Source organism: Hipposideros armiger, unplaced genomic scaffold (assembly GCF_001890085.2).
Source record: "Hipposideros armiger isolate ML-2016 unplaced genomic scaffold, ASM189008v1 scaffold_823, whole genome shotgun sequence".
NCBI classification, from domain to species: Eukaryota; Metazoa; Chordata; class Mammalia; order Chiroptera; family Hipposideridae; genus Hipposideros; species Hipposideros armiger.
The window spans coordinates 169,742-197,188 of NW_017732173.1; the positions used below are offsets into that span (position 1 = coordinate 169,742).

The window sequence follows — 27,447 nt, forward strand, 5'->3', positions numbered from 1 at the left end:
CCTACTGTTGGCATCACTTTAGTTTCTGTATAGATTTCATTTGGACCAAAGCCCCCAGGGGAACTGTGATGGTGCAGTGCTTTGGGGCCGTTTGTTTGGTGGGATCTCTAACTGTTTTACTTCTCTGTTTAGAGCCTTTCGATTGCTTTCTAATGGGGCAGAGCAAGATTGCTTTTTTTCTCCCAGATATGTACTTTATTTCCCTGAATCTGGTAGAAAATATGTATAAAATATATCTGAAACCTAAAGCTCCAGAAATGTTAGGGAACTTCTTTCTAAACCTATGCTTTATGCGAAAGAATGCCACTATATCTTTGATAAAAGTAAGATCACTGAAGCACTGTAGTCTTTTTTTCTTCCTATTCAAGAGCAGAGGAATTACTTCCTATGTTCCCATCAAATTCCACATTGAACACTGGATTTTGTCCTTGTATAATTCCTTCAAAGTTTGCTTGATCTATCTATCTAGTCCCTTCTTGAAGTATTTTGTTTGTTTCAGCAGTAGCCTAGGATACCTCCTTGAGTTATTTGCTAAGTTCTTCTTTCTGTCAAAGAAATTAAAAAAAAAAAAAAAAGACCGATACATCTTTAAAATTCTGTACTTTTTCTATAAATAATATGCACAGTTATTTTGGTCAGTCATAATTTGCACTGGAGGCTTTTCAAAGTTGTGAGGAAGCATTTAGCTTCCTTGTCCTAGTTTATTTCCTAACTTTTTGTCTCCATTAGACTTTGAATAAACAAACTTTAATTGAGCAGAGGAGGCGGTGCTGGCTGTCCGTCCCTCTCGGTGGCCGCCTTCAGCCCCTCATCACCGCGTGCCCACGTGGCAGAGTTTGAGTTCAGACTTCACACTCCACTCAGATGGCAAAGGGAATGTAGCTACTAAATTGCAGTTAGGTTTGGTAAACTTGCACCATTGCATTCGCATTATCCATTTTGTGCTGTAAATGCTTGCTTCTGGAGGTAAAATGCTCAGCCTCTCAGACTTTCTCTCCTTACCTCTGCTCCTCTACGGAGTGGCCACTGGTTGCCCGAGGGGCGTGTTGCAGAGGTCTTCTTTCTGTGTCCTTAGTAAAGCTCACCCTCCCTGCCCTCTCCCTCCCCATTCACCTTGAGGCTGGTCCTTGCGGTGGAGGGATTTCCCGGCTCCATCTCCACTCACTCAGGACTGTGAGGGGTGAACTTGCAGCCCTTCCTCCACTGTCTCTTTCCTGCTCCCATGTTAGCGCTGCACACTCTCGGTCAGGCCTTGGTAGATGGAGGGGCAGCCTTCTCTACCCTAGGGGATGAAGCAACAGGCTTGTTTCTTGATATGTCAAAATAATTTCAAAAATAGTTTCTTCTTGACAAATCCTGACTTTCAAGCCTGTTGTTTTGGTAGGAACCTGAAAAAAAAAATCTAGTTTGACCTTTAAATCTGAGAAGTGTCTTTGTTTTAATAAGATAGCCGCTCTTCCCCCAGGCTCTGAAACTCACTGTTTGAATAAGTGGAAAGCCCCCAGGGCAAAATGATTTATAAAATATGGCAACATGTGTGGGGGGAAAAATAGCTTTACAGTATCCCCATTACACCTGTGTGCTGTAGCCCCCCCAGACGACAGCATACCGTCCCCACTGCAGTTCGTCTTCTGGATTGCCGTAAAGCAGACTTCCTGAGATATTACCTACAGAAAGACCTAGATGTTTCAGAGAGGAGCCAGGAGGTAGAGTTGGAAGTAGGATATGGCACCTTTGAGAACTAGATCAGCCAAAAGGATTATATTATGATCATCAAGAGGAATAGAGCCGAATTGCTATTTTCCTTGAGTAATTCTAGTTTTCTAGAATCAAAATTTTTGATTTGCTCTTGAAACATGTATCAAACACAATCAGTACCATACAAACCTTTAAAAATAAAAAGTTTTTACAACACTCAGAATCCTTTGACGTCTTCAAATTTGTAATTCTTTTTGTAGTGTCCGCAGAATGTTATCATCTGTACATCTATAGTTTTGTGGATGCAATGGTCCTCTTTTGTGGAAACCCTTTTCCAACAGAAAAGCCGTGATCAAAGCAACAAAGGGCCTAATTGGCTTTCATTGTGTGATCATTTGTATACCGTTATGCAGCTTGAGTTCCAAATCCTTTCAGATTCACAGAGATGAAGACTCGCTGAACTAGAACATGCATTTCATAGCTCACTAATGCACTCGACCTGCTTCTTGTGTTTGGGGGCCTGTCTCCCTCTCACCTTGAACCCAGGGAAAAGAAAGCCCAGTCTCTCCTTGACCCTCCAGCCTGTGCTGTTGGTGCAGAGGGCGCCGTGCCCGCGTGTGTGTGCTGGCTACTTGGAAAGGGAAATCAATGTATTTGTTTCCGTCGCTGTGAGCTTGCAGACAGCGGGATAAAACCATGGAGCTCCCCAAGTAGGGGGCTCCGTTTTGGAAGACCAATCACTCTCTGGGCTATAGCCTTTGGAGGAGCCAGGAAATTCACCTTCACTGTTTAACTTAATTAGTTTTCCTAATGGTGGCCATTTCTGACCAGGTGGGGAGTTGCGGGTGGGAAGCCTATGGTGGTCCTACATCCCACCTGGGAAGGTGGCTGCCTTTGGCATCTGAACCTTCATTGGGCTTTGCCCTGGTGTCTGGCTCCATGTGGGGTTCAGAATGTTCTCCAGCTAGTTAAGTGGAGATATTTTGCCCAAGTGATTATTTTAACAGTGCTGGCTTCAAAGTGCTGGCTATAATTAACCAGTACGAATCACACATGTGAATTTATTTTCAGAAGTATTCTTTTGTTAAACATTCATCAAAAGGATGAATCGTTTAACATTTCATTGTGCCCTATTGTTGTTCAGGTTAGAGTTTAGAAAGCATGTAAGTCACAGTGATAATATAATTTTATTGTTTAGATCATGATGTTCTCAATACCATTCCCTGACTTTATAAAGGCAAGATTTATTCATCAAAGATTAACTTGATTTATTGCCACCCATTCTTGTGTAGTTTAGAATGGCATATGCTTTGCCATTTAGAAATTCGGCAGTATTACAAGTCCAATTTGGAGTTGAATTGAAATGATTGAAATTACATTAGATACATGTATAAAGTTGTTAGTGGTAGTATATAGATTTGTGTGTAAATGAAATGCTGAGCTCCTCTGTTTTCATGGACACATATTCTTTGGATGTGCAATCATATTTTGGAAGATAACTCTCTAAGAAATGGGATAATTTGGATGGAATCAACTTCACAAAATGAAACTATTGAAATAACCAGATTATATGAAAAATCATATATTTCAGAATTGTCTTTGAGAAATATGTAATTGTAGACACTTACTTGAGCCACCTTTTGGCATCTTTTCTTGGGCAGTAGGATATACTGATTTCTCACTTTTTTCCCCTGTCTGTTACATCGCTAGTCATGAACTGGAAAAAAAAAATTAAACGTATTTTTCCACAGCCTATTGAATAATGAGGCAGTGGTTTTTCTCTGCAAATAGATGTATTCCTATAAATAACATTTGGTACTATATAAGCTTTGAAGCCTCACTTCGTTAGACTGAAATAATTAAGCACTGCCTATGGATTCATTGTTTCTCGTTTTCGCATAGGTGGGAAGGCTTACCCTCAGTCCCTGTCTGGATGGTGACTTCTCTCCATCAACAGAGCACATGAACTGTTCTCTCAGTGGGGACTGCAGGAACTGTCAGTTGTTTTTCTATTTTAACAGTGACTGTTTTTCATTCTGTTCACTTATATTCCCCCAGACTGCCGTGAAATAATTAATGCCACTCAGCCCACAAAAATAACCACCTTTGATTACCACAAATCTGATTTTACCACCACACGAATTCATCAGGAATAAAAACAACACTTAATAATGGTTTTAAAGTCTTTTCTAACTTAATTAGGGCATTTCAAATTCTGAACCATAAGAAAATTACTCTCAGAGTAAACTCAGTGGGTGGACAATATGATGTGTTAAGAGTTAAGTTTAATTCTACAGACTTAAAAATACCATGTTAAGTAGTTTAAAATATTTATTTCCCTACTATATTTAATATTAGTCAAATCAGTAGGGCTAAATATTACAGATTTTTATATGGAGATTTTGTATAGGAGATCCTGTATCTACTTATAGAAATCTTTAATTCAAGTACTTTCTTTGAACTCAGTGTTGATTATTCTAATTTTCTTTATAATTATTACCCTTCTACACTGGAGAGTGATCAAATGGAGATACACCATCATTTCTGTCATTATATGGCACAAAATAATTTTAGCTTTTTAATCAGTGATCTGGTGCCAAAAGTAAAAACCTATCTTTGTGAATACAAATGGCTATTTGAGTTGATGCATCATATAGTAACATGTTAGAGCAGCCCTTGGGAAGTGGGGGCTTATGGTCTGCACGCTAAGAATGGTTTTTACATGTTAAATGATTGAAAAAAAATTAAAAATAACAGTATTTCATGACATGTGAAATTCATATGAAATTCACACCTCTGTGTCCATAAGCTAAGTTTAATTAAAGCACAGCCATATGCATTACATTTTCTCTGTAACTGCTTTCTCACTAAAACTGCAGAGCTGAGTATTTGCAACGGAAACTAAGCCGTAGCTTCAAAGCCTAACATAGGGACTGTCCGCTCCTTTACAGAAAAAGTTTGTCAACCCCTCGAAAGGAAGATGGGGAGAAAAGTCCTTAGGTTATTTTATTCGATGCACTGGTTTCCAAATTCACTTTTGTCAGCTTACATTATGATCTTAAAGGCTTTTCTTTCTTTTAGTAATGTGCTCAATGTATTTTGAATGTTGATCCTTAAGAACATCAGTCTACTTATTAACCCAGTAGGAGGAGAGTGCTATAATCGCTTGAGTGCCTCTGTCCTCTAATTGTTAGCACTTGCTGGTCAGGAACCCAAAGACACTAGAGGTGGAACACTGGGAGAAAAAAGCCATGAAAATTAAAGTTTGCTCTGATTTCTTACAGTGCTTACGAGGCAAGCATGCTGTGTCCATAGAAAATGGTGACAATCAACCCAAGTTTTGTGTTACATAATCCACTAAAATTTGTAACTTTACACATTTAGTGAGACGCATAGTCACGATCGCACTGCTTGGTAAGGGGGCATTAAGAACCAGCCAAAGAATCCAGTTAAGTGGTTGGTGCTCCTTTTCTCAGTCAGATCAAGCGGTTCTTGTTAGGGGAGGGTAAAGGCTGGGTAGAGAAAGGGGAATTGGGTGGAGTTAGCAAGCAGGCTCCTCATCGTCTCTAAAAACCCCGTTTCCTTTCACCCTCCCTAAGAGGGAGGAGAGCTTTCTCTCAGATTATAAAATCCAGGCCATGCTAACCACATTTTATTTAAAGCTGTCTCATAAAGGGAGGGATTAGAAAGGGTGCTGAGGGTGGAGACCAAATCTGGGAGGCCTTCTCACACCAGGGGGATAGGAAAGCGCTGGATTCCACACCCTCCTGCTCTTCCTGCTGTTCCTCGCCTTCTTATTCCAACTTGTAATCATACATTCATTGACTTGATTCCTTTTTGGAAGGTACCTCTCTCCCCCGCCCCTAAATCTGAGCTCTAGGACGGCAGGGACAGTGTTCGCCACTGTGTTCTCACCACAGATTAGGCACTCCAAATATGTTGATGAATGAATGACTGAAAAGGACCTCCATCTTCACAATGCAGAGGTCGTTTCTGCCCTATGTCTCTGGCCCAGAGTGCCTGTATTTCCCTGAACTTGACCGATTTATATGATCACAAAAAGCCCTCCTTGGGAAGGTCAGGTTTGGGGGCTGGTGAAGGGGTGGAGGGCGGATTGGCTGCTCTTCCAGTCTTTGTACCAGGTGGTAGCACCCGTGTCCTAAGGCAGGGAGTAGGGGCTTTGCCATTCCAGGAAGAAGAGGACACCTGAGGTACCTGGACAGCTCCAGATGCTTGTGGGGAGGGTGAGGTCAGAGGCAGAAGGGGCTGGGCCTGGAACAGGTGCGAGGAAGGAAGCCATGAGGGTCCCAGCGCCCTAGATCATGTACCTCTTGTGTAAGCCCTCGAAGTCTCCGCTACCCTTGGTCAGAGGGTGCTTTGCCTTGTCTGAAATTCCTATTTAAAGATTGATATGTTCTAAGAAGCAAGTATAGCAGGTTGAAGAGTGGAGGGGAGAGCAGGAGGAAGAGGTCAGGCTCTTAGTTGCTCACCTGGCCAGGAGAGGAACCAGATTCAATGCAGCCACCCTCAGGGGAACACGCCTCAGACACGTGTAGTATTTCATTACTTTCCAAAGCGTGCTAGTAGATCAGTTGTCATGTGAGCTAATCGGTGGCCATGGGCCCCTGGTGGGCCAAGCAGGAAAGTCCCTGAGTGCCAGACAGCTACCTTCTCGCAATTGTCATACCCGATTCATCTCTGACACTCCCTGGCCCTGGGGGTGAGCCATACCACAGTCGGGGACTCCTGGGGGAAGAAATCTTGCCTCCACCAGCTCCTACCCCACCTTGGGAAATCCTTGTCTTTGTCATCTCACCTGCCATCCTGAGCTGACTCCCAGGGCTACTGGCACCCAACAGAAGATTTGCCCTGGTGTGCTTTGCCAAGGGCACATCTCAATAAATACAGCTGTGAATTCACCCAGACCCTCTGGGCAGGTGTTCATGGAATGTGAATACCTGTGCACAAGATTGTTCTTCTACAGACATTGTGACGAAAAATTGAGGGGTAGAGGAGGAACCTTCCTTTTCCCTAGGAAGTAGCTGAGTGGGTTTTTTTCAGGAGGTGGTGCTAGGAAAGAATATGATGATGAGAAAGTCACTGTTCTGGCGCTTCCTCTATGACTGGGGGCAAGTCCATTTCCTGATTTGTAAAACAGGCACAGCACCATCACCTTAGAGAGTATGAGGTTACATATAAGTAGCCCAGAACATGATAAATTCTCCATAAATGGTAGTCATTATTATTATTAGTGTTCATTATTAGTGTTCAAAGGCTAGAAATAGGCAGCTCTTGAGGCTTGAAGACCTTTACGTGTGTGTATTTTCACATCACTCCAATCTTCATAGCAGCAGCTTTGCAGTTTAGAGAGCATGGCAACTCGCTTTCATAAAGGCCGGTTTAAAGTTATAAAGTGAAAAGCAGAAGGTAAGATTTCCCACCAACTTGCTAGGCTAGTTATCACTCTACTCCGAAAGGGGAAGACCCAGAAACACGTGAGTTATGTGGTCAACCTCAGGAAGAATGCCTGGGTTTGTACGGTAAATACCGTAGTAGCTGGTCCAGTGCCTTCTTGTCTTCTAGCTCCCATTCCTGGGATACTGCGGATGCTCACTGTGCTCAAAAATCTTGCTTTTCATTACAGAGACGTCTCCAACTACTTTTCTCTCTTAACTACCATCTATACTTAGTTATCACAAACCTAGGAGAAACTAATGATGTCTTACAATAAGAGTATGATAGAATTACCTGCTGTTAATTAGGACTTTCTAAATCCCCTTGATCCCCTTGGAGAAAAGGCTTGATAGAAATACACAATAATAAAAGTGGTACTGTGTTTAATTCTAATCATATCTTTTGAAATTTAATTAATTTAGTAAGAGTAGTTTTAAATGAGCCTGTCAGAACTCTAAACGGCCCTCGGTGACTTGAAGGAGTTAATGTAGCATCCAGAGGTTCCTACTCTGCTCTCCGGAAGTAGCTTGCTCACTGCATAATTTGGGTTGAAGGAGTTCAAGTTCCCCTTCCTGCAGGGATGATTCAGGCCAGATTTTAAGCCATTCTCATCAGTTCTTTGGAGACACTCCCTTCCATCCACGATGTAGCTTCTGAATCTACTATCTTTAAAACTTCCAAGGCCCCGGGGTGTGACAGCTGGTGCCTTGGCCACCCTTTCCCTCATCCCAGGCACTTAGTGGAGGCAGGAGTGAGTGGTTGGCTGTAGACGACATCCCCACTGGACTGCGCTTGGCCTGCAGGCCCAGTTGGAAGTTCCTGTCCAAGTTGCCAAGTCCCTCAGTGACTCATATTCCTTCCTGCTCTCGGAACCATAGAGGGAAATGGAGCACAAGGTGCGCTTAAATCTCATGCCGTCTGAGATGGTATGAGAATGTCATGTAAGGACATCATGATCATAGTTTAGAAAAGCAGAAAAGAGTTTTAGGGTGTTACGAGGCTGACAAAGCCACAAAGGCCCCAGGCAGGATGGGGTTTGTGTGTGCACTATCAAGTAGCCTGGTTACTATGGGAATGTTGCATACAACCTCCTGCCGTGATCATGTCGAAATGATACGTAGCACCCCCATGGAGACTTCTGATCATATGAGGCGGATCATCAAATGGAGAAGCAACAAGATTATTACAATTAAAGTGCATGCTCTCTGCACAGAAAAGCACGGAATAATACATTGTTGCATGAACTGATAGGAGTTGTTATGTAGTTTTTCTGGATAGTTTTACAATTCCAATGCAGTCCCTATTTAGGCTAGTTTAGGTTCTGTTTTTTCTGCTCAATTTTCAATAATTTTTGTTTTCTCTGAGTATTGTATTATACAGGGCCAGAAACAGAAACGAGATCAAAACCAAAATTCTACTCAACCATTTGAAATCCCGTGTCCTTTGTGAAACTAAAACTATTTGGAAGTTTTTAAACTTTGCCAACAATTGACAGTAAAAAGAACAATTTAAAACCTGTGCATTGTCTTCATGACTAATCCTCTGGTACATAGGAGCCCCTGGTTTTTCCAGAGCCCTTTTCTGTTTTCCCCAGGCTGTGTTGCACAGTGGAGCTTCTCCAGACCCTGCTCTATTTAAATATGTTTGGGAACATATAGAGACTTCTAATGCTAAATCCCACTTAATCTAGAAATATGAGTGACTAAGGTTTTGGTCATGGCTTTATAGTTTATTCAGTTGTCTGTATAAAATAAAAATTTCTTACCTGATTTAAAAATTTATCGTTGGGTAAATAAATCAACATGGTACATTCACTGTTTTAATTCCTCTACTAAACTCTGCCTCTGTGATTTTGTCTTCTGTTTTTTTCTTTTATTCCTCTACATAGTACTCTCCCCCAACCCCTGATTTCCTCTTTGTGGCGTTTTCTCTCATCTCTGCTCCATTCTCTCTCCTCCAGCCTAACAAATGTGTATTACTAAGGACTTCTAGTGGCTGCTGCTGGAAGTGCCTCTCAGAAATACCCACAGATGTAAACATTTCGGTCCATCCCGTGTGCACTGGGTGCCAAAGCAACTGGTAGAGAGTAAGAACCTAGGGCAATCTGGTGTTTTGATTGCACACTGTTTATTTTTGTGAATTTTATACTGAATCCAAATGGTTATTTAGGCGAGACCAGGAGAAACCTATATAACTCTGTGTATAATAATCATAACATCTTTATCTTATATTTACATGGTGATTCACCCCAGAAATTGCAGTCTAATTAAACTTAAAGTTTAATATGTGAAATGCAGCCCTTTCTAAGTGTGTGGATATGATTATATATTAATTTAGAGTGAGGAGTTATAGGTGGAGACGTTGAGTGTGGTAGAGGAGGCTTTTTATCATGTGAAAAATCAACTAGAGACCTACAGATGAGATGTGATGTTACTTTACAGGATTTGATCTGAAATTTCATGCATAGGAGATTCAGATGGCATCAGTGTTTAGGTAAAAACTGTGGGAGAGCCCCATTCTTCACTTAGGTCCATACCACCCTCGCTCCTACGTGAACTTTATGAAAAGTTAGACAATATTGAAAAGCTAGAGAATTCTTGGCTTCCTGAATGTGGACCCTGGGTCACTCATAACTCATAATTCTCTCCAGATCTATATAGTACTTGGCATCTATTCTCTGGCAAGAAATGGTTGTTAAAATAGTTGAGTACAGTGTTGAGGCAGGCATATATGATGCCAAAACCATACTTAACTATGACAGAAACTGAGAGTTTATACTTCACAATACAATTGCATAGGAGACTTTGAAAAAAAACTCAGAAAGATTTTGAAATACTTTTCCTTTTATCCTCAGTTTTGCTAAACATTTGCTTTAAAATGCAAATTTATTTGAATGTGATGGATACATTAGTGAACAATTTTAGCAGAAGGTGGATTTTGTGTTTGCTGTGCACAGTTTTGACCACAAGAAACACAGGTGAACACAGAAAACTGCACCTTGGTGAACTGAGTAGACACATAACACACCTCAAACACCTACCAGCTACTTCAGTTCACCGAGTGTGTTATGAGCTACTCCCATCCGCATCTTGGGTTACATCTTTTCATCAGATTTCAGATCACTCTCCTACCACTTCATAGTAACTCACAAGCTGCAACATTTCTGACACCAATTTCCACACGCAAACATCAGGTCTTTTTCAAGGCCAGGTGCCACATTCATTGTAGTAATTTTGCATTCCTTGACTATTTAACATATGCAGAACTGTGCTACCACTTTTATTCAGTTCCTGCCTTTTTTAATGTCTCTGCAACATTTTTGAAAGTTGTGCCCCTAACCTCATTTCCCCCACAAACCTTGTGGTTTGTATTGCACATTTTTGTATAGGACATTGATATGTAGGATGACGTCTGTCGCGTGATAGCAGAGCTGTCGGTACTGCGATTACCTTCTCCACAATTACCAAATGACCAAATCCAGAGCTCCTAATCCTGGAGACTCGTCTCCTTCTAGAAACTCTGCTCATGGATCTGTAACTGTTTAATATCCTTCTTCCATCCGTTCCCCTCTCATCACATCTTCTGTGTCTCTTCCGCTAGTCCTCTCTGCTTATTAATCAGAGTGATTCTAGGGCACCACTGTGATGTTTTCATCGCAGCTCTCTTAACATTCCTCTCTCAGAGATGTAGGCCTTCTTTCATCTCAGCTGCTACCTCAATGCACAACATTCCCAATTTTCCAGTGCCAGCAACAAGCTTTCACACAGTTGCTGGTTGCTGCTGCAGATTTTTCTCAAGGCTGCCCTGTTGCAACCACCAACTCAGCTCACCTAAGATGGAACTCCACATCCTGAATCAGTTAGCATATTAAAGACACTTTGTAAGTTGTGAAATGTTTTACAGCTGTTGAGTGTTTTGTGGTTTTTCTTATCTATCCAGTTTACCCTCCCTGTCTTTGGCTCATCCTTCTGTGCCCACAGCACCCCGGTCACTGAGTCCTGCTCTGTCCTTCCCTACCTAATCAATCACTCAGTCCCATCCGTTATCAGCTCCTCTGGGCCTCCTGTGTCTCTCCTATAGCAGTGGCTCCCAGCCTGCCTCTGCCCCCACTTTCAGGCCCTCCACCCCCATTTCCTCCATCACCCTTTGTTCATACTTCTCAAATTCCACTTTGATCACCCAGAGCCCCTGCTTAAATTCGTAATTCTGTATCCCGTCCTATCTGGCCTGTCGCTCCTTTTCTAGCCACATTTCCCTGCCGTGCTCTAACGGGATGGCAGTGCCTACAGAGCTTAACAGCATTTCACACTGGTTGCTATCCAGCCCCCTCGCCATCATGCCTGCAATGCATCTAGTGTGCCGCGGCACCCAAATAAAATATGCTCCTCTCTACGTGTTTGTTTACAGTTCAGCTGTGCTTTTCGATCCGGCAGAGCTTTGGGTTCTTTCTATAATTTTTCTATCATATAGATTTTTTTCTTACCATTTTCTATAATTTGCATAGTGAAAAATATGGACGCAGAAGTGAGATTTCATGAAGAAACTAGGACAAGTTACTCTGGAAATGGTTCATTATTTAAGAAAGTGTTTTCATAGTGACCTTGCTGGAAAGGATGATGACTGCAGCTATTAATGACCTGGCATGGCTCAGCCCCTGGATGGTACCCAGCCCTCTGCCCTCCGCCACACAGCAGCACGTGGCCACAACCCTTCACCTGTGTGAGATGGAGAGGGGGCTGGCTTTCATTGTAGTGTGCAGCTGGACAAAGACCCCCCCACAGCGATGGAACTTTCACACCCCAGTTCAAATGTGTGATTTTTTATTTCATTTTCAAGTGTTAAATGCTTTGTTGTATTTTCCAACAATAACTTTATTTATTTATTTATTTATTTATTTATTTATTATTATTATTATTTTTTCACGTCAGACGGGTAATGTGCAGATGTAACAAGGTTTATGGGAGGCACATCTCACATACAAGTGTGAACACCCAATCACTGCACTTATGAACTCCGAAAGGATAAACAATAACTATATAAGTGGTTTATCTCCCATAGTTCAACTTTGTGACATTTTGCTGTCCTTGGAAGGAAGCTTTAGTGAAAGAAAATGTTACCCCTGAATTTCACTTTTTCTGCATTTGATGCTAAAGATTTTTTTCACCTACATAGTAATAATTATTTTGAAGTGTTAAAAAAAAAAAGATAGTGTTATTAACTCAGAGAGATGTTACTCTCAAGATCATGGGAAAAAACCACTAAAGGTTACAGATTGCTGAGGAAATTGTGTTCTTATTTTCTGTCCCATTCTCAGCGTTAGTGAAGCAACTCACTTTATAGGGCTGTGTAGCAAAAGGGTGATAATCCTCCAGTGACACTGAGCTTTAGAATTAGAGACTGTCGTAAAGATACTTGTCATTAGAGGGAGAATACTGCTCTGGATTGAATTAGTTCATCTTTCAAAGACCTCCATCCCTGATTCACATTTGCCGTTTTGTTATTCATCTCTGAGAGGCAAGTCCAGCTTTGGGCCAGCCCTCCCAGGTCCTTCTTGAGCCGGTGGTACCTGAAACGACACCTGCCACCTGGGCATTCACCATCCACCGAGGCCTACCGTGAATCTCCAAGACAGACTTGGAACTCTGGGGGTGTTCAGTGGGGGCCAGGCGTATCATTTTCATAAGTCCATTGGCAAGTTTGAGAATGATGATCAATTATTTTAGTTGGGGAATATATTTACCTGTTATGTGAAGCTGTGTAAAAGGACCAACCGTTTTTGCTACGTTTTATAACAACTTTCACACTTCTCAGACTTTGTACCATCATTAGAAACAGCTACAACCAAAGCAGCAGCAACTTCCATTTGTTAAGATGGGGACAGGCAAAGGCAGGTCTTAAGAGAGGCTTTTTCTAACTGAAACTGAGGATGAAAGCAAGATAAAGGGGGAAACATATAGAATTCAGAAGATGTTATTACTGTTGCTATTAAATTTCTCTCAAGGACTTATTGACAAATCACTTATTGAAAAATTATTTTCATAATTATCAAAATCTGTGTTCTTGAGATTTGGTGTATTGTCCAAAATCAGGCATAAGAGTCTTATATAAAATCATAGATTTGCTTCTTCTGAAAACAGAATTTTCCTAAATGATATGCACATTTCAAAACAGGAAATAAAGAAGCAGTCTACAGATATCCAGTAATATTCAATATATTAATATAGTAATAGTCCTTCTCATAACATATCTATAAACAGAGAAGTTTGCCTTATTCTAACATGGGAGTTATTTTCAAAAAAGAGCATTCTTATAAAAGGCATTTCTGGTTTCTTTCCAGCTTAATAAAATCTGAATTTTAATTTCTACTTTGCCTTTAGTTGAAACTTCCTGCTTTTCATCTGCTTGAGTCCTGTATTAAATTCTTATATGAAAGTTGATCAAATTTATGAAATGGGTTTCTGGGCTATATTAAATCCATAGATTTTTTTTCCTAATGCATTAGTTCCAGAAATTTAGAAAAGATCCTGGTAACTAGACATTAATATAAAATCCATTAGCAACAGCTATAATATATAAAAGCATCTTGTAATTTATAAACAGTATGAGTGTCCACATGGTAAGTTACTAGGGCAGGCAACAGGATGTCTGATTGCTGTGCCAAGACTTGTACATTTAAGGGGGATTGATGAAATTAAGGCATTTGCATTAATGCAAATAATACTTATAAAACCAACCACTCTAATGAGCCTTGCATTGTATTCACATATTAATTTAATATATGCAGAGAAAATAAGATAAAGCAGTTTTTCCCTCTGACTCATCTTTTGATGACCCTCCCCACATGTCTGCTTTTGTCTGAGATGCTTATTCTAGTAGTTTCACATTAAATATAAATGATTTCTCTGCTATAATAATAAATTGTTAAGTAGAGCCAAGTAAATTATTTATTGTTGTCATTTTTTTAAATGTTTTTCCAAAGCACTTTATAGAAATATTATTTTTAAAAAAACCAAACAATTCTGGGTCCGTGTCCGTAGTTGAGATGATACTGCCATACTGTGTGTAGTACCTATGAGGAGTTACTCAGTTCTCTTTTCCATTTATACATCTTTCTGGTTGGAGTGTCTTTCTCCTCCTCCTCCTCCTCCTCCTCCTCCTCCTCATGTCAAGACCTATCATGGTGCTGTGGAAAAAGCAGAGGCTCTGAGGTCAAACAGAATACCAGTTCCATTGTTCATTAGCTACAGTCCTTCTGCCCATAATACCAGATGACCTTGAGAAAGTTGCTGAACTCAGCTCTTCTGTGTTTGCATCTGTAAAACTAACACCCTAAATACCCACCTCCCATGGATTTTGTGAGCATTAAATGAAATAGAAATCACCATGTATGTACTTGATGCAGAGGAGGCACTGAATTGCTTTCGCTTTGATTCATGCAACCAACACTTGTACTATTTATAACCACAACCTGTTATCAAGTAGCCGACCCAGACAGAGATTGTAGTCCCCATGAGATCAAACAGCACTCCCATCTTGTCCGTGCTGTGTCCTCAATGCCATGTGCTCTACCATCAATCACAGTTGTCCGCTGAATGAAAGCCAGACAGCAGCCAGCTGGGCAGGCAGGTGAGAAAGCCCATCGCCTGGCCAGCCCTCTCAGCCCTCTGGACCCTTAACCAAGTGCGCTTGCAGGGACTTTCCAGAGAGCTTCCTGAAGAATACCTAGAGGGACTCCTTCACTCAAGAAGAACTTATGCAAATACTGCACGAGTTGAGGATTAATGAGCTCCTGCTATGGACAAGAACTATGAACTGTTTGCCATATAGTAATTTAATGATAAATATACACCCTAACTATAAATATATACCCTAAAACTATAAAAAGGTATAAACTGGCAGTTCCTCCTCCCAAAGGAAGTGGTAAAAACATTTAATAGCAGGTGTGGCGCGGTGAATCATCTCTGCTAAGGCCTGCATGTGTTTTCTTCCTGCCTGGTCTGCTCTGCTGCTTGTTTACTGGGTGCCGACCTTCTCCTCATCTGGCTACCTCCGAAATTCCCCTCTAACACAGCCTGCAGATACCTGCTGCTCTCCACTTACAAACCTGAGAGGAATGGCTTTCCACTGTGTTTGCATTTTCCATGCTGGTGTATTAGCCACCTTCATATTCTATACACTGCTCATAAGTAAGGGGGAGGGGGCATATTCATCCTATTATGGGGAGAACTTTCACACTGAAGCCCGTGCCACACATGGGGCATCAACGTGGACACCAGGACACTGCTAGGACCCACCGTTAAATATCCTACCAACCTACGTGGCATAGGAGTATTTAACTTCGTCACACCCAATAGCATATTATTGTCATTAATTGTTTGCTCACCGTTCAGGGTCAGCAGCTCTGTTTTATTCATTCTTAGCATGTAGCTCAGGGGACCACTTACAGGGCCTCAGTAAAGATTATCCCAAGAATAAAGGCTTGATCCTCCCATGCATTGCAGAGCACAGGAAGCAGGGGAGCTGTCCTCTCCAGCCCCTCGAGATGGATGTGCATTTCTTAAGCCTTGTATGTATGTGTTATACAACTGAAAGATGATATTAACCTTTGGTGATACTGGAAGATGCTTCAAAGAGTAATAATGCCATTTGTTGTTTTCTCTGAGCTTCGTCACACCAGGCTTTTCAAGTAAAACTAATATCAGTGATGGGTGTTTGAAACATTGCCATTGAGCATATAAAAAGAAGGCATACTCAATTCAGCTAATTTTGGGCTCCCTGAACACGCTCCGCTAGGCCCCTGGATAACTGGGGAGTCAGCTGTGACATCTACCAACCGCAGGTGTCTTCATTGAGCCAGTCACATGCATCCTTTCATTTAATTCTCACAACATTATGAGGGTGGTATCTTTTATTAATCTCATTTTACAGGCAGGAAATTATGGCCCCATGACGTTTAATATCTTGTCCTAGATGACAAAGCTAATGAATAGCAGAGCCACGATTTGAACCTGGAGAAAGATGTGCTCTTTCTGCCCCTGTGCCACCCCCAGTATGAATCCATTTCGACCACCTTTCCCCCACAGCTTGTCTACATGCCTGAGCCTGTGCTCAATCCTGCAGCTTTGTTCTCCATTCCTTCTGTTATTGCTCCTGTCCCACCCATTTGTTTCACAACCAGGTTCATTTTATTGCTTGTATTTCTTTTTTCCTATTCGAATGATGAGGGCACGGTTGGCCAGTTCTTTGATACTGAGCTATGACAACCACCATCATTGCTTGAAGAAGTCCTTGCTTCTTCATATCTCTCATTTGGCTTGACATCAAAGCTGAAAAAGGTTACCGATGACGATATGAACCTTTTCAGTATGTGAATTATGTAACAGTACAAATGACTTTATACCATTATAATCTTCTTAACTATTCATTTTTATCACTGCCTGTTCAATATGCCAAGCTGTAAAATAGACTGTTTTCATTTATAGGAAGGACTCAGATTATGAAGAATGAATGTGAAAACACAGAATTCCAAGGTGTAAGCCCCACCACTGGGCTGTGAGCTCCGCGAAGATGGGCAATACCCTGTGGGTCACTGTGCCCCCAGATCCTCCTCAGGGGCTTCCTAGAGTAGATCTTCCATGAGTAATGAATGAAAATATAAAAGAATGCCTGCTTTGGCCTTCAAACCTTTGGGTGTTGACTGTAATTTTCTTAGAACAGTGGAAGGTAGCAAGTGCTGTGAGACTCACTTTAAGAATCTGGTGCACTTCTTAAGGGCCATGTTGACTATGCTTTAGTTTAAATAAGTGTAACTACCCCAAATATGGTGTTCTTTGAGTTATACAAATAATCTTTTGAGCGTACATATATTTAGTTTTTATAAAAATACTTACTATGGCAGCTAATGATAAAATACTATAAAGAAAAGCAAGGCTGAATTTAAAGGGATGAAGAATGATGGATTGGTGTTTGTCATTTAGAATGGTCATGTAAAATAGATGAGTAATACTATAATGCACAATATTTGGACAAAAGTAAGCATCTATAATTGTATCCATTTGAGCCATGAGAGCTGAACCTGTCTATCCTATTTTCATAGTAATTTTAGAGCCAAAAAGATTACTTGAGACAGATCTTTTCCCAACATTTTGATAAATAAAATAATGTGTCTTGATCCTTTTTCTTATTCAAGCTAGGCTTTTAAAGTAAGCACTTGCAATTTGGAATAAGAACTCAAACTTGAATATTTTAATATCATTGATAGGGACACTAAAAATACTAGTTTGAATGGTCTCATTAGTGATACATCTAATAATAGATGTTTTTTGATCCTGATTGTAAGTTTTAAACTAATGGTTTAAAATGGGTAAGGTTGTGTAGGTGTTGGAGCATTCTGTAAGATGAAGTTAAAGGTTATATTATAGTGAATGACTGAAAATATGATATAAAACATAGATCAGATGGGTGCATGTATTTATTTGTAGCTTTTCACACTGAAACGAACTCGGTTTAGAACTGACTCAAGGTTCAAATTCAATGTTGTACAAGCCTAACTATACCTGAAATATAAAACTCACAGTCTTGTTTAAACCATTACCTGGGGATGCATGATTGTATCATTTTTCACATGCACATTTGAACTTGAGTGGTGGGAAGTCAGATAAAAGCGCATTGTGCGTCATCACCTCAGGCTGATTTTAGGGGAGGAGCCTTGTGCGTGTGTCGTTGTCACGTGTAACCACGTGTCTGGGTGTTTCCTTTGCAGATGATCCAGTCCCTCAAGGCCTTGATTGAAAATGCTGATGCTGTGTATGAAAAGATTGTATATTTTCAGAAGGCAGGTAAAGTAAAAGTTTCTTTTCTTTAAAATAAAATTAGTAGCATCATATATTTGCCCCTAGACTATTTCATCTATTTGATTCTATATCAAGAAAATCAGACATGGAAATTATTTTTCCATGGCTAAAGAAAATACTAATTCTCTGGTTCACAAGCCTGGATAACAAAATCACCGGAAGGAGGGGGAGTAAATATATTGACATTGGTCTGGGGTGTGGCTTAAGAAATCATAGCTGTTCAAAGCTCCAGGTGTTCCTAATAAGCAGCCAAGATTGAGAACCTCTACACTAATTAATCTCTTCCTCAGAATTACCTGTGCTGCTACACCGCCTCCTGTCATCCATTACTTTCTAGCACATGGTAGGAAGGGTGAGGCTTGCGCAGAGAAAGACCGAGTTCTCGGAAAGAATGGGCACCAGTTTACAACCTCTTGACACATTTTAATGCACTGACATTTTCAAATGCTGATGAATTCATTAATTTAACATCCAAATGTTTTACTAGATTATAAAGTTCTACTTATGTTAACAGCCACCTAATTAATTTTAGCTGTGATAAAACAAAAAACTCAAGTATTCTTCACTGGAATAGAAATAGACAAAATGGAGTTTTTTTCAGTTTTTAAATTTTATTTGAGTGTCAATTTGGAAGATTCTAATATGGAGAATATTTCTAATTCATAAATAAGAATATCTGTCCTTAATTTCTAAGGTATTTGGTTGCTGTTCTTTAAAATCAAGAAACCATAACTAGTACCTACCCTGAAAAGAATAAATCATCTCATAGACTGAACTCATTTAAAATAAAGGATCCATGTGACAAATTTCTTTTTTTGGTATTTATTGAAGGAATGTGCACATTAGTAAGTAATCAACGGACAAATATTCTCACCTTGTTTTACTCACCTGGTTAGCAAAATATTATTAGCAAAGTGATTTTTCTACTGCTGGGATAATATTCCCTATAACCACAACTAAAACAAGTTACGCCAAACACCATTTTTATCATGTTACTACCCAACAGACTCATCTAGTAGCTTGCTAGAGTCTGTTGAACCAAATCTAAACTTCTAATTTCCCATTCAAGGTCATCTACCAACTGACTCACCCATTCTGCCAGTATCGCATGAAATTTATTAATTCAATCATCTGTTCATTCATTTAATAAATATGTTTTGAACTTCTACGCATAAGTTACTTGTAAGAGCTATTACATACCAAAATATCGAAAAATAAGCAAGATTGGTTTTTGCCTTCTAGATCTGTCAAATTGAACAGGAGATATGAAAGGCATCACACACAGTCAAATGCGTTGAGAACTTACTGTGTGTTACTCGGGAGCCTGAACTCGGTTTGGGAGGCGGTGGAAGCCATCGCTTGTTGAGCAGAATGAGAGTGAGATTGAGCTTCAAGGTGGTGATATAATAGCTGTGCGCAGAGACTTTTTGTGGGTAGAACGCAATTGGGAGGCTATTGACAGCGGCGAGAAGGGAAGGAAGTGACGGTGTCCATCCAGCCTGGCCTTTGGGCTGCCCTCCCCATTCCCTGTGTGTTTCTCCTTAGTCAGATTTTCACAGGCCATCCTTCTGGGAAGACTTCTCTCTCCCTCCTCACTGCCAACCTGTACTTTTCCTGTTTCTGCCTCAACAGTCTTCCCGGAGACTTTTTATATTCCAGGATGTATGTTACCTAACCATTCTATTCAGCCCTTCAAACATGTACAGCTTTGTTCAGCTGATAGAGCATCTTCAGTTATTGTGTGTATGATTAATGTATTCCATCTTCCAAACATGACAGTGACCTCCTGTGGCACCAGGTTTACATAGTTATTGGGTTGCTGTCTGGGTTTCACCATGACATCTGTTCTAACGTTCTGTACAGAGCAGTCGCTCAACTATTAGCTGACTAAATGTGATTTGATGTTTGTTAAGCATTCAATTCTATTAAATGCACATGTTACTATGAGAATTGTGAACTGTTAGAATTTGAAACTATATCAATAGAAAAAACTTTATTAATTTAATAATTTGAGTTATTGTCAATTCTTTGCAACTTCATTGATTTACGGAGTTTGATAATTTCTAGCATAATTCAGCTTTATATTGTTCTTCTATTTGATTTCAGTAAGGGATATATTTGCTTGTGCTTTAAAAAGCTGAAAAGTCTTGTCTGTTAAGGATTTTGCTTGGGTCGGGGCGGGAAGAGAATAACCACTGTGCAATGGTTTGCGTCGCTCTGAGTTTAAAGATCTTTAGAAGTATACGATGATTATTTTTTGGTTTCACGTTTACCGTGCTGAGCGCCTGCACAACCCTTCTGTTATCCCAAGTGCTTATTTTAGAGTCCCTTGATCTTTTGTTTTTCGTGTTTACAGTTATCATAAGGTCATATAGTCATTAGTCATATGAAGAATTGCTAATTTTATATTGGGCTGAAAAACATTTGCATAAGATTTTACTTCTGATAAGTAATTGTTATTCTGCTTGCATAACTTTACTCTTGCCATGACAAAATGAAGATATAAATCACCAAAGTGCTGCAAGAGAGGATTATTTTAGAAGTATTTCAAACCTTAAAACACAAATTTACATCCTTATTAGATAAGCCTTCATTTAAACAATTAAGTAAAAATATGGAATTACACTCCCACCTTCATCCAGTCCCATATTAAAAAGTGCACCTAGTTTGGGCAGGTTCAGCTACTGGCTTTGTAGTTGATTTTTTTTTTTTTTTAGATAGAAATGTGTAAGCTGATGTTGTTATGGGGAAGAGGGTGTGAGGCAGGAGAGGAATGCAGAGAATTGAAGACCCCCCTTCCCCCAGCCAAGGTAGGCTAGGACCCAGCAGGCCTCAGTGGGCAGATGACTCAAACAGGGCCCTGGGGAGGACAGAGGGAACCCCTAGGTGATGGGCAGTTGGGGCAGCCTGCGTAGCTCTGTCTTTTAAGAAGAGAATATGGCAGCACAGAAGGTTGGAGGGTTAAAGGGGCATCTTAATAAGAAAACCATCCTAGGAATATGAGCGATCCAGTGAAGAGGAAGATGTTAAAGATGAGACAGGGATGACGGATGGAGGAAGTGAGGAGGGCAGGAATCAAATACAAGCCCTGAAACACTTGATCTCAGAAAGAGGGAAGGACCCCCTCTTCTTCGCAGATACTACAGAAGCTGTGGATTTAGAGACAGTGTGAGAAAGAGAGGAGGATTTTCCATTGAGAATGTGGACAAGGAAGCTCTGCCTAGGAGAACAGTTTTGGGAGTGAGGATGTGCAAGAGGGAGCTAAGGACATGACAAAAGTGGGGGGCGGGGGGGGGGCATTTGTTCAGTCAGAGGTTGAGAGTGCCAGTAAACGGGACCAATTCAATGTTGGCTCCTGCAGAAGTGATGTGGGATGAGTGGGTCTGGCCACCACGAGTGAGAAAGATAGGTAAGTAATAAATGGCATGGCCAATCAAGAATGAGTGGGTATAAATGAAAGAGCACAGGTGGGTACACTCAGACACACACATTCTCCTAAATCGACCAAAAGCTTGTTCTTCCAAGGAATAGCAAAGTAGGTGATTGGTAAGGAACACATGCAGGGAGCGGAACAGGAATCCACAGAGGGAAAAGCATCGTAAAGTTCAGAAAAGTTCTTTTTTAAAAAGTTTGTAAGAGTTGAATCTGGTTTATAAGCCAGATTCTTTCAGGGGAAAAATCTTTTCCACTTTCCCTCCCCTCCCCTCCCCTCCCCTCCCCTCCTCTCCTTCCCTCTCCCCTCTCCCTCAATGGCAGACTACCATTGACTTTTAATTTCCTTTGTAGTCATTGATTGGAAGATGATCTAGAGGGAAACTCAAGCTGTTGGCTTCAGTGAGTTGGATGTTTTTGTCAAGCGAATTTCCATGGAAAATAATTTGTTCTCTGGAAAAGAAAAAAAAAAAGCAATGACAGACTTTCTGTCAAAGATGGTGAATTAACACAGGCATTTAATCTCCACTCCCTTCTGAGCCTCATCAAAATGACAGTAAGGGTTTTGGTTTTGTTTTAAAGTGTAAACCAATAAGGACATAGGAAATGGGAGCACCACAATTTTGGAAACTGAAAAACAGCTGGAGCCATGCTGATTGACTGCAGCCAGCACTGGGGTATCTGGCAGTCGGATTTATACCGCAGACCACCCGCCACCAGCTCACAGCGTGGTGGCGCCAGGTGCCTCTGGAAGTGAGGGTAAGAGGCAGCTAACAGAGAGCTCCCTGCAAGCTCCCAGGTGGCTGACAAACTACATGTGCCCTGACAGTGGGGAGGTTAAAAATAGCAAGATTCTCATCCTTCACATGGGAGGTTTGATAGGGAACACTTGGGGAAAAAAAATCTAAACAATATAAGCATGTTACTTAGAAATACGGACAAACTCGTAAATATGAAACAAGGAAACAAAACTCAGCTGAAGCGGATGAGCATAACTGCTCCTGGAGAAGGGGACTCAGTGACAACTATTTGGCTCTTTAAACTATGTGCGTGCACAATTCTGATAAAAATTAAATTACACTAAATTTTAATTTAATTTAAATTACGAATTTCAAAAAAAAAAAAAAAGGAAGGAATCAAGGAATAGAAGCTGCCACAGGGAATCCCTGACTGAGAATATTTCCAGGGAACATGTGGGCCACACCCACTAGGCTTGGGGACAGTGTTGGGTGTTAGGTGAGGTGACTGCCCAGGACCCCTGCCGGCATCCCTGGCGTGACGAGCAGGCCCAGTGCCCAGAGGATGTCCAGGTGTCCGGGTGGGCGAGAGGCTGGTTCCTCTCCTGGCAACGGGAATGGGTTCTAACTCTGTCAGAATGACTGAGGGAAGATCAAGGTCTAAATGAAAGAAAACACAGCCCCCTATTTAAATAGAGGCTTCTTTCCAAAGAGAGTCGCATGTGTGGCAGGGTTGCATCATTACTGAGTAAAGTGGGATATAAGGTAACTTTACAAATAATGAAAGCTTTAATTACCCTTCATTTTAATCAGTCTAATGGAAATTTTTCTATAATGGACTCTCCTACTTTCTTGAATTTGGTTTGCCAAAACTAATTTGAACTTTTGATGACTCAAGGTCATCTTGGGAGGCATCTATTATTCCTGTCCTGTTTAGTGCTGCCGTGTTTCCCCAGGGGCCCTCGCATTTTGGAGGACCCTTAACCTTCATACTCAATGGCCTGTCTCTGCTTGCACAGACTCCATCCTCAGGGTCAACAGTTTAATTCCGTCTCCTCATTCACTTCCTAGTGCTCATTTGTACTCAATTGCCGACTCTTTGTGCACCACTTGTTTTTTTTTTTCTCCTTTTAATTTGCTGCTTCTAGTCCGCTGAGCTGGTGGCATGTCCCCTGTGACCAAGCTTGATAGATTTGTCTGATCTAAAAGCAGACTAGAACCCGACGCACTGCCTTATGGGGAGAATAAGCACAATGTTAGGCCAGGCCAAGGAGACCTGAATTTGATGGCTCAGAGACTTTTATTGTTTTGCAAACTTCTTGGATCTCGGTGTGTTTTTAGGAGCTGAGGTTACCAGATAAGTAACCTGTCACCATCTGTCATCACTTGGTTTGCTCACATCCTTATCTCACCCAACACAGTAAACATAAAACCTTCAAAGATTTATTCTGAAAGCACGTCACAAGTGTTCTGATAAGGAAACCTGGGAACCTGTAACTTTTGTTTTCATTTAAGTCACTGGTGTTTCTCCGCGCTGTTTTGCAGAAGTAACAGGTCCTTCCCTGGGGTCCAGACACCCATGTTCTGTGCCTTTTGTACCATGTCTTGCTGTGTGATACTAGGTTAGTCACTTGCCTCCTTTCTGCCTGATTTTCTTCCTTCTAAGTGACATTGGATTATGTGATTCCCTGCTGGCCCCATGGGTTCTAAAACGCAGTGGTCTAAGATCAATTGCTAAGCACCAATTTTGGAATGGATTTATTACGGTTACTTAAAAGGATTAAAGAAGCAATCCCATAAATTAAAGAAGCAATCCCATACAATGGCATGGGATACATAAATTATAGCCCATCAGCATGAGTTTCAAGGAGGAATGTTAACGCCTGACTTTGGAGGTGACGAGTGGCCTCGCTGAAGACTAGACATGCAACCTAGCTCCTTTGGAGCCCTCAGCATCTTTCCTCTTCTTAAAAAACGGGTGCTGAATCGCCAGATCCTCTCCTAGCTGCTTTAATGAGCTCACAATCAGTGAAGCCATGGGAAGCCAGGAAGTTTGGAGGTCTTCAGTGGCTGGCCAGCCTGTCCTCCCCCTTTAATTCCTCCCCAAAGGAACTTCATCATTGATAAGGGAGGGTAGAGGGAATGGTCAGAAAGGTGGCAACTAAGCCATCTCAGGGCAAAATTTCAAAATAAGCAACGGGTCTCTAGAAACGTGCTGTTTCCCCACACCCCTACCACCTCCTGTACCCATGGCCCCATCCTGCTTCAAGATTCCCACATCAGCTGTCATTCTAATAGTATTTCTCCAAGGTGTGGATAGAATCTCTTGGGAATGCTTATTAAATGCAATTTCTTTGCATCATCCCCCCAATGTGGAATCTTTGGGGGTGGGGCTCAGGAATATGCAGTTGAATGAGCACATTCAGGCTTTGAGGACCCCTCTTTAGAAGGTGGAGCAGAGCAGGCCCCCTCCTGGGTTCATGCTCATCTAGAGGCTTCTTTGCCCCTTAAAGGGAGCAAGTAACTGCTCAGACTCAGACGCGCACTTGCTATGTGATTGACGGGCAGCCAAGTTGTCTTTCCTGAGGAGCAAATTCCTTCTTCCAAACATAGTTCTTTCACTGGCAGAATTTCCCCAGTGCCAAGAAAGAAGGGAAGGGAAGTGGGGTGAAAGAGGGATGCCTGATCTTCTTGGGATACCTGTCCTGTGAGCAAATCCCACAGCTGTGCTTTCTGGTCCCTTTGTCCTCTCCCCTCCCTTTGTAAGACAGAGTGTCTGAAAGCATCACTGTTCATTTAAATAGCAACTTTCGGGTCATCTCAGCAGATGCTGTGCTGGGAAGGGGTCAAGCTGCTTTCAACTCTGGCATTCCTATAAATTCCCTTTTGTGACTATTCTGTTATATTTGATTAGTAAAGTTGAGAACCACAATTCAAGTGAAGTCCACAAATAAATTAAATCATTTTCTCAAATACCAGAAGTTATATATATATATATATATATATATATATATATATATATAGAGAGAGAGAGAGAGAGAGAGAGAGAGAGAGAGAGAGANAGAGAGAGAGAGAGAGAGAGAGAGAGAGAGAGAGAGAGAGAGAGAAAGGGAGAGAAATCTTTTATATGAATGAGAAATTTAAAGCAACTTTAACCTTTACTTAACTCTTTCATTATAGGTCAGTGCCATGTCAAAACACGTCACTACACATGTTGACAAAATAAAGGAAAAACACAGTCGTTTATTTGTGGGCTGCGTTCAATGACAAGATGTTGCACTAATTACTTCTTGGAGATACGAAAAAAATAACGATGAGTTCTCTGCTATCATTGAAAGTTATAAAGCACTACCAAGCAGGTATATAAATAATAGGTACAAATGATATTTGAAGAAAGGAGTGAGCCCAGAGGGTTTTGTTGTTAGGGAAGGAGGTGGACTTGAACTAGGGGCTTGAGGGAGTGTTCTGTTAGCAGAGCAAAAGGAACAGGGCTTTTCAGGTGGGCCAAAGCACTGAAGGCTTTATTAGCAAGGTGTGCTTTCTGTGCACGTGAAATACGAGTGTGTTGTCCTGGTGAAGGGAGATGTTTGCTTCAGGATGCAGCAGAAATCAGGGTTGGCGGTGCAGGTTGGGTCAAATGATGGGAGCCTTTTAATTCAAGGATAAAGTATTTGGGATTGAATTTCTAGGTCAACATTTCCCAAAGCTTAATTCAAGGACCACTAGTCATGCTCCTTGGGCAAAGGAGTTCATTGTCAAATTTTCATAACACAACTTATCCCCCTTTGGAGATCTCAGTACACATTAGCATGCTAAATAGCCTCTAGTTTAACTCAGCATTTTCCATATTTATTAGGTTATAAAGCCCTTGTTTCAAGTTCTGTCAATGTCTTCAACACTTTAGGACACTGCTGTAGGCAATGGGGTCACTAAATAGTTTGGAACAGGCTTGAGAACTCACTGATTGACTCATCTCTCTCTTTTCCCTGCCATCCCTCCGTGTTCAAAGACTACTCCCACCAATAGGATGTGGGTGCCTGATATGTTAGAATAGGAAGAACTTGACTTGGAAGGACGGTTTCAGGTGTGATGAGCATTTCAGTAGCACGGTGTCCTAGTCCATTTGGGCTACTGTAGCTAAATACCACCGATTGGATGGCTTATAAACAACAGAAATTTATTTCTCACAGGTCTGGAGGCTGGGAAGTTCAAGGTCATGGCACCAGCACATTTGATATGGTGACTGGTGAGGGCCCACTTCCTGGTTCATGGCACCTTCCTGTGTACCCACGTGGTAGAAGAGGCTAGGGAACTCTTTGGGGTCCCTTTTATAAGAACACTCATTTCATTCATGAGCGTTCCACCCTCATGACCTAAGCACCTTCCAGAAGCCCCAGTTCCAAATACCATCAAATTAGGCAATAGGATTGCAACAATGAATTTTGGGGGTCGGGGACACAAACATTCAGACCAAAGCAGATGGTAAATGGTTGTTGAAGCAACTGTAACGAAGCTTAGGATGGAGTTGGTCCTATAGATAGAATTGGTGTCATCCAAATGGAAGAGTTACTTGAGTGGATGAGTCCTCCAAGGAAGAACGAGTTGGGGTATTATAAGTCTATAATTCAGAACTGGATGTTCACCGCAAAGCTTAAAAGCAGACCCAGCACATCTGATCCCCTCACTCTGCCTCTACTTTGTCTTTTTTTCTATAGCAATCATTACCTTCTAACCTACTATCTAGCTTACTTACGTCTGTTGCTTATTGTGTGTCTTCTTCCATCTAGAATGTAAACTCCTCGAGGGCAGAGATCTTGGTTTATTCATAACGTATCCCAAACACCAAGAATAGTGGCTGACACAAAGCTAGCACTCAGTAAATATATGTTGAATTAAATTGCACGTAGAAATTGTTCATTCATTTATTCACCAGGAATTTATTAGGTCCTTACTCTCAGCCTGACAGAAGCTGGGGACTTCACTTCCCTGCCCTCATGGGGGCTCCAGGTTGAGGGTGGGGGACTGGGACGTGAAGACATCCTCACTGCACAGGGTACACCATCCAATAGTGAGAGGGCACTGCTGTGACAACATATCCCCGTGAGTAACTCTGCCAGGGCTGACCATTGAACCAGATCTTAGAACAGGAGTTGAGTCAAGAAAGGTGGTTGTGTGGGAGCAAGGCAGGTGAGGACAGGAATTCCAGGCGGGGAGAACGTATGCAGGGCAGTAAGGCCCGTGCTGGCAGCGGCCATGACAAGGGCAGGACAGGA

At 41.4% G+C, this 27,447-nt stretch overlaps 1 protein-coding gene across 2 annotated transcripts in view; it reads left to right on the forward strand.

Annotated features, from left to right (window-relative positions):
- Positions 1 to 27,447, forward strand: part of PLCL2 (phospholipase C like 2) — a 181,706-nt gene that overhangs the window by 121,249 nt on the left and 33,010 nt on the right. For both annotated transcript variants that reach the window (XM_019629007.1, XM_019629008.1), the window contains exon 4: positions 17,915 to 17,990. In XM_019629007.1, coding sequence (XP_019484552.1) covers positions 17,915 to 17,990 — 76 coding nt within the window. The remainder of the gene's footprint in view (positions 1 to 17,914; positions 17,991 to 27,447) is intronic.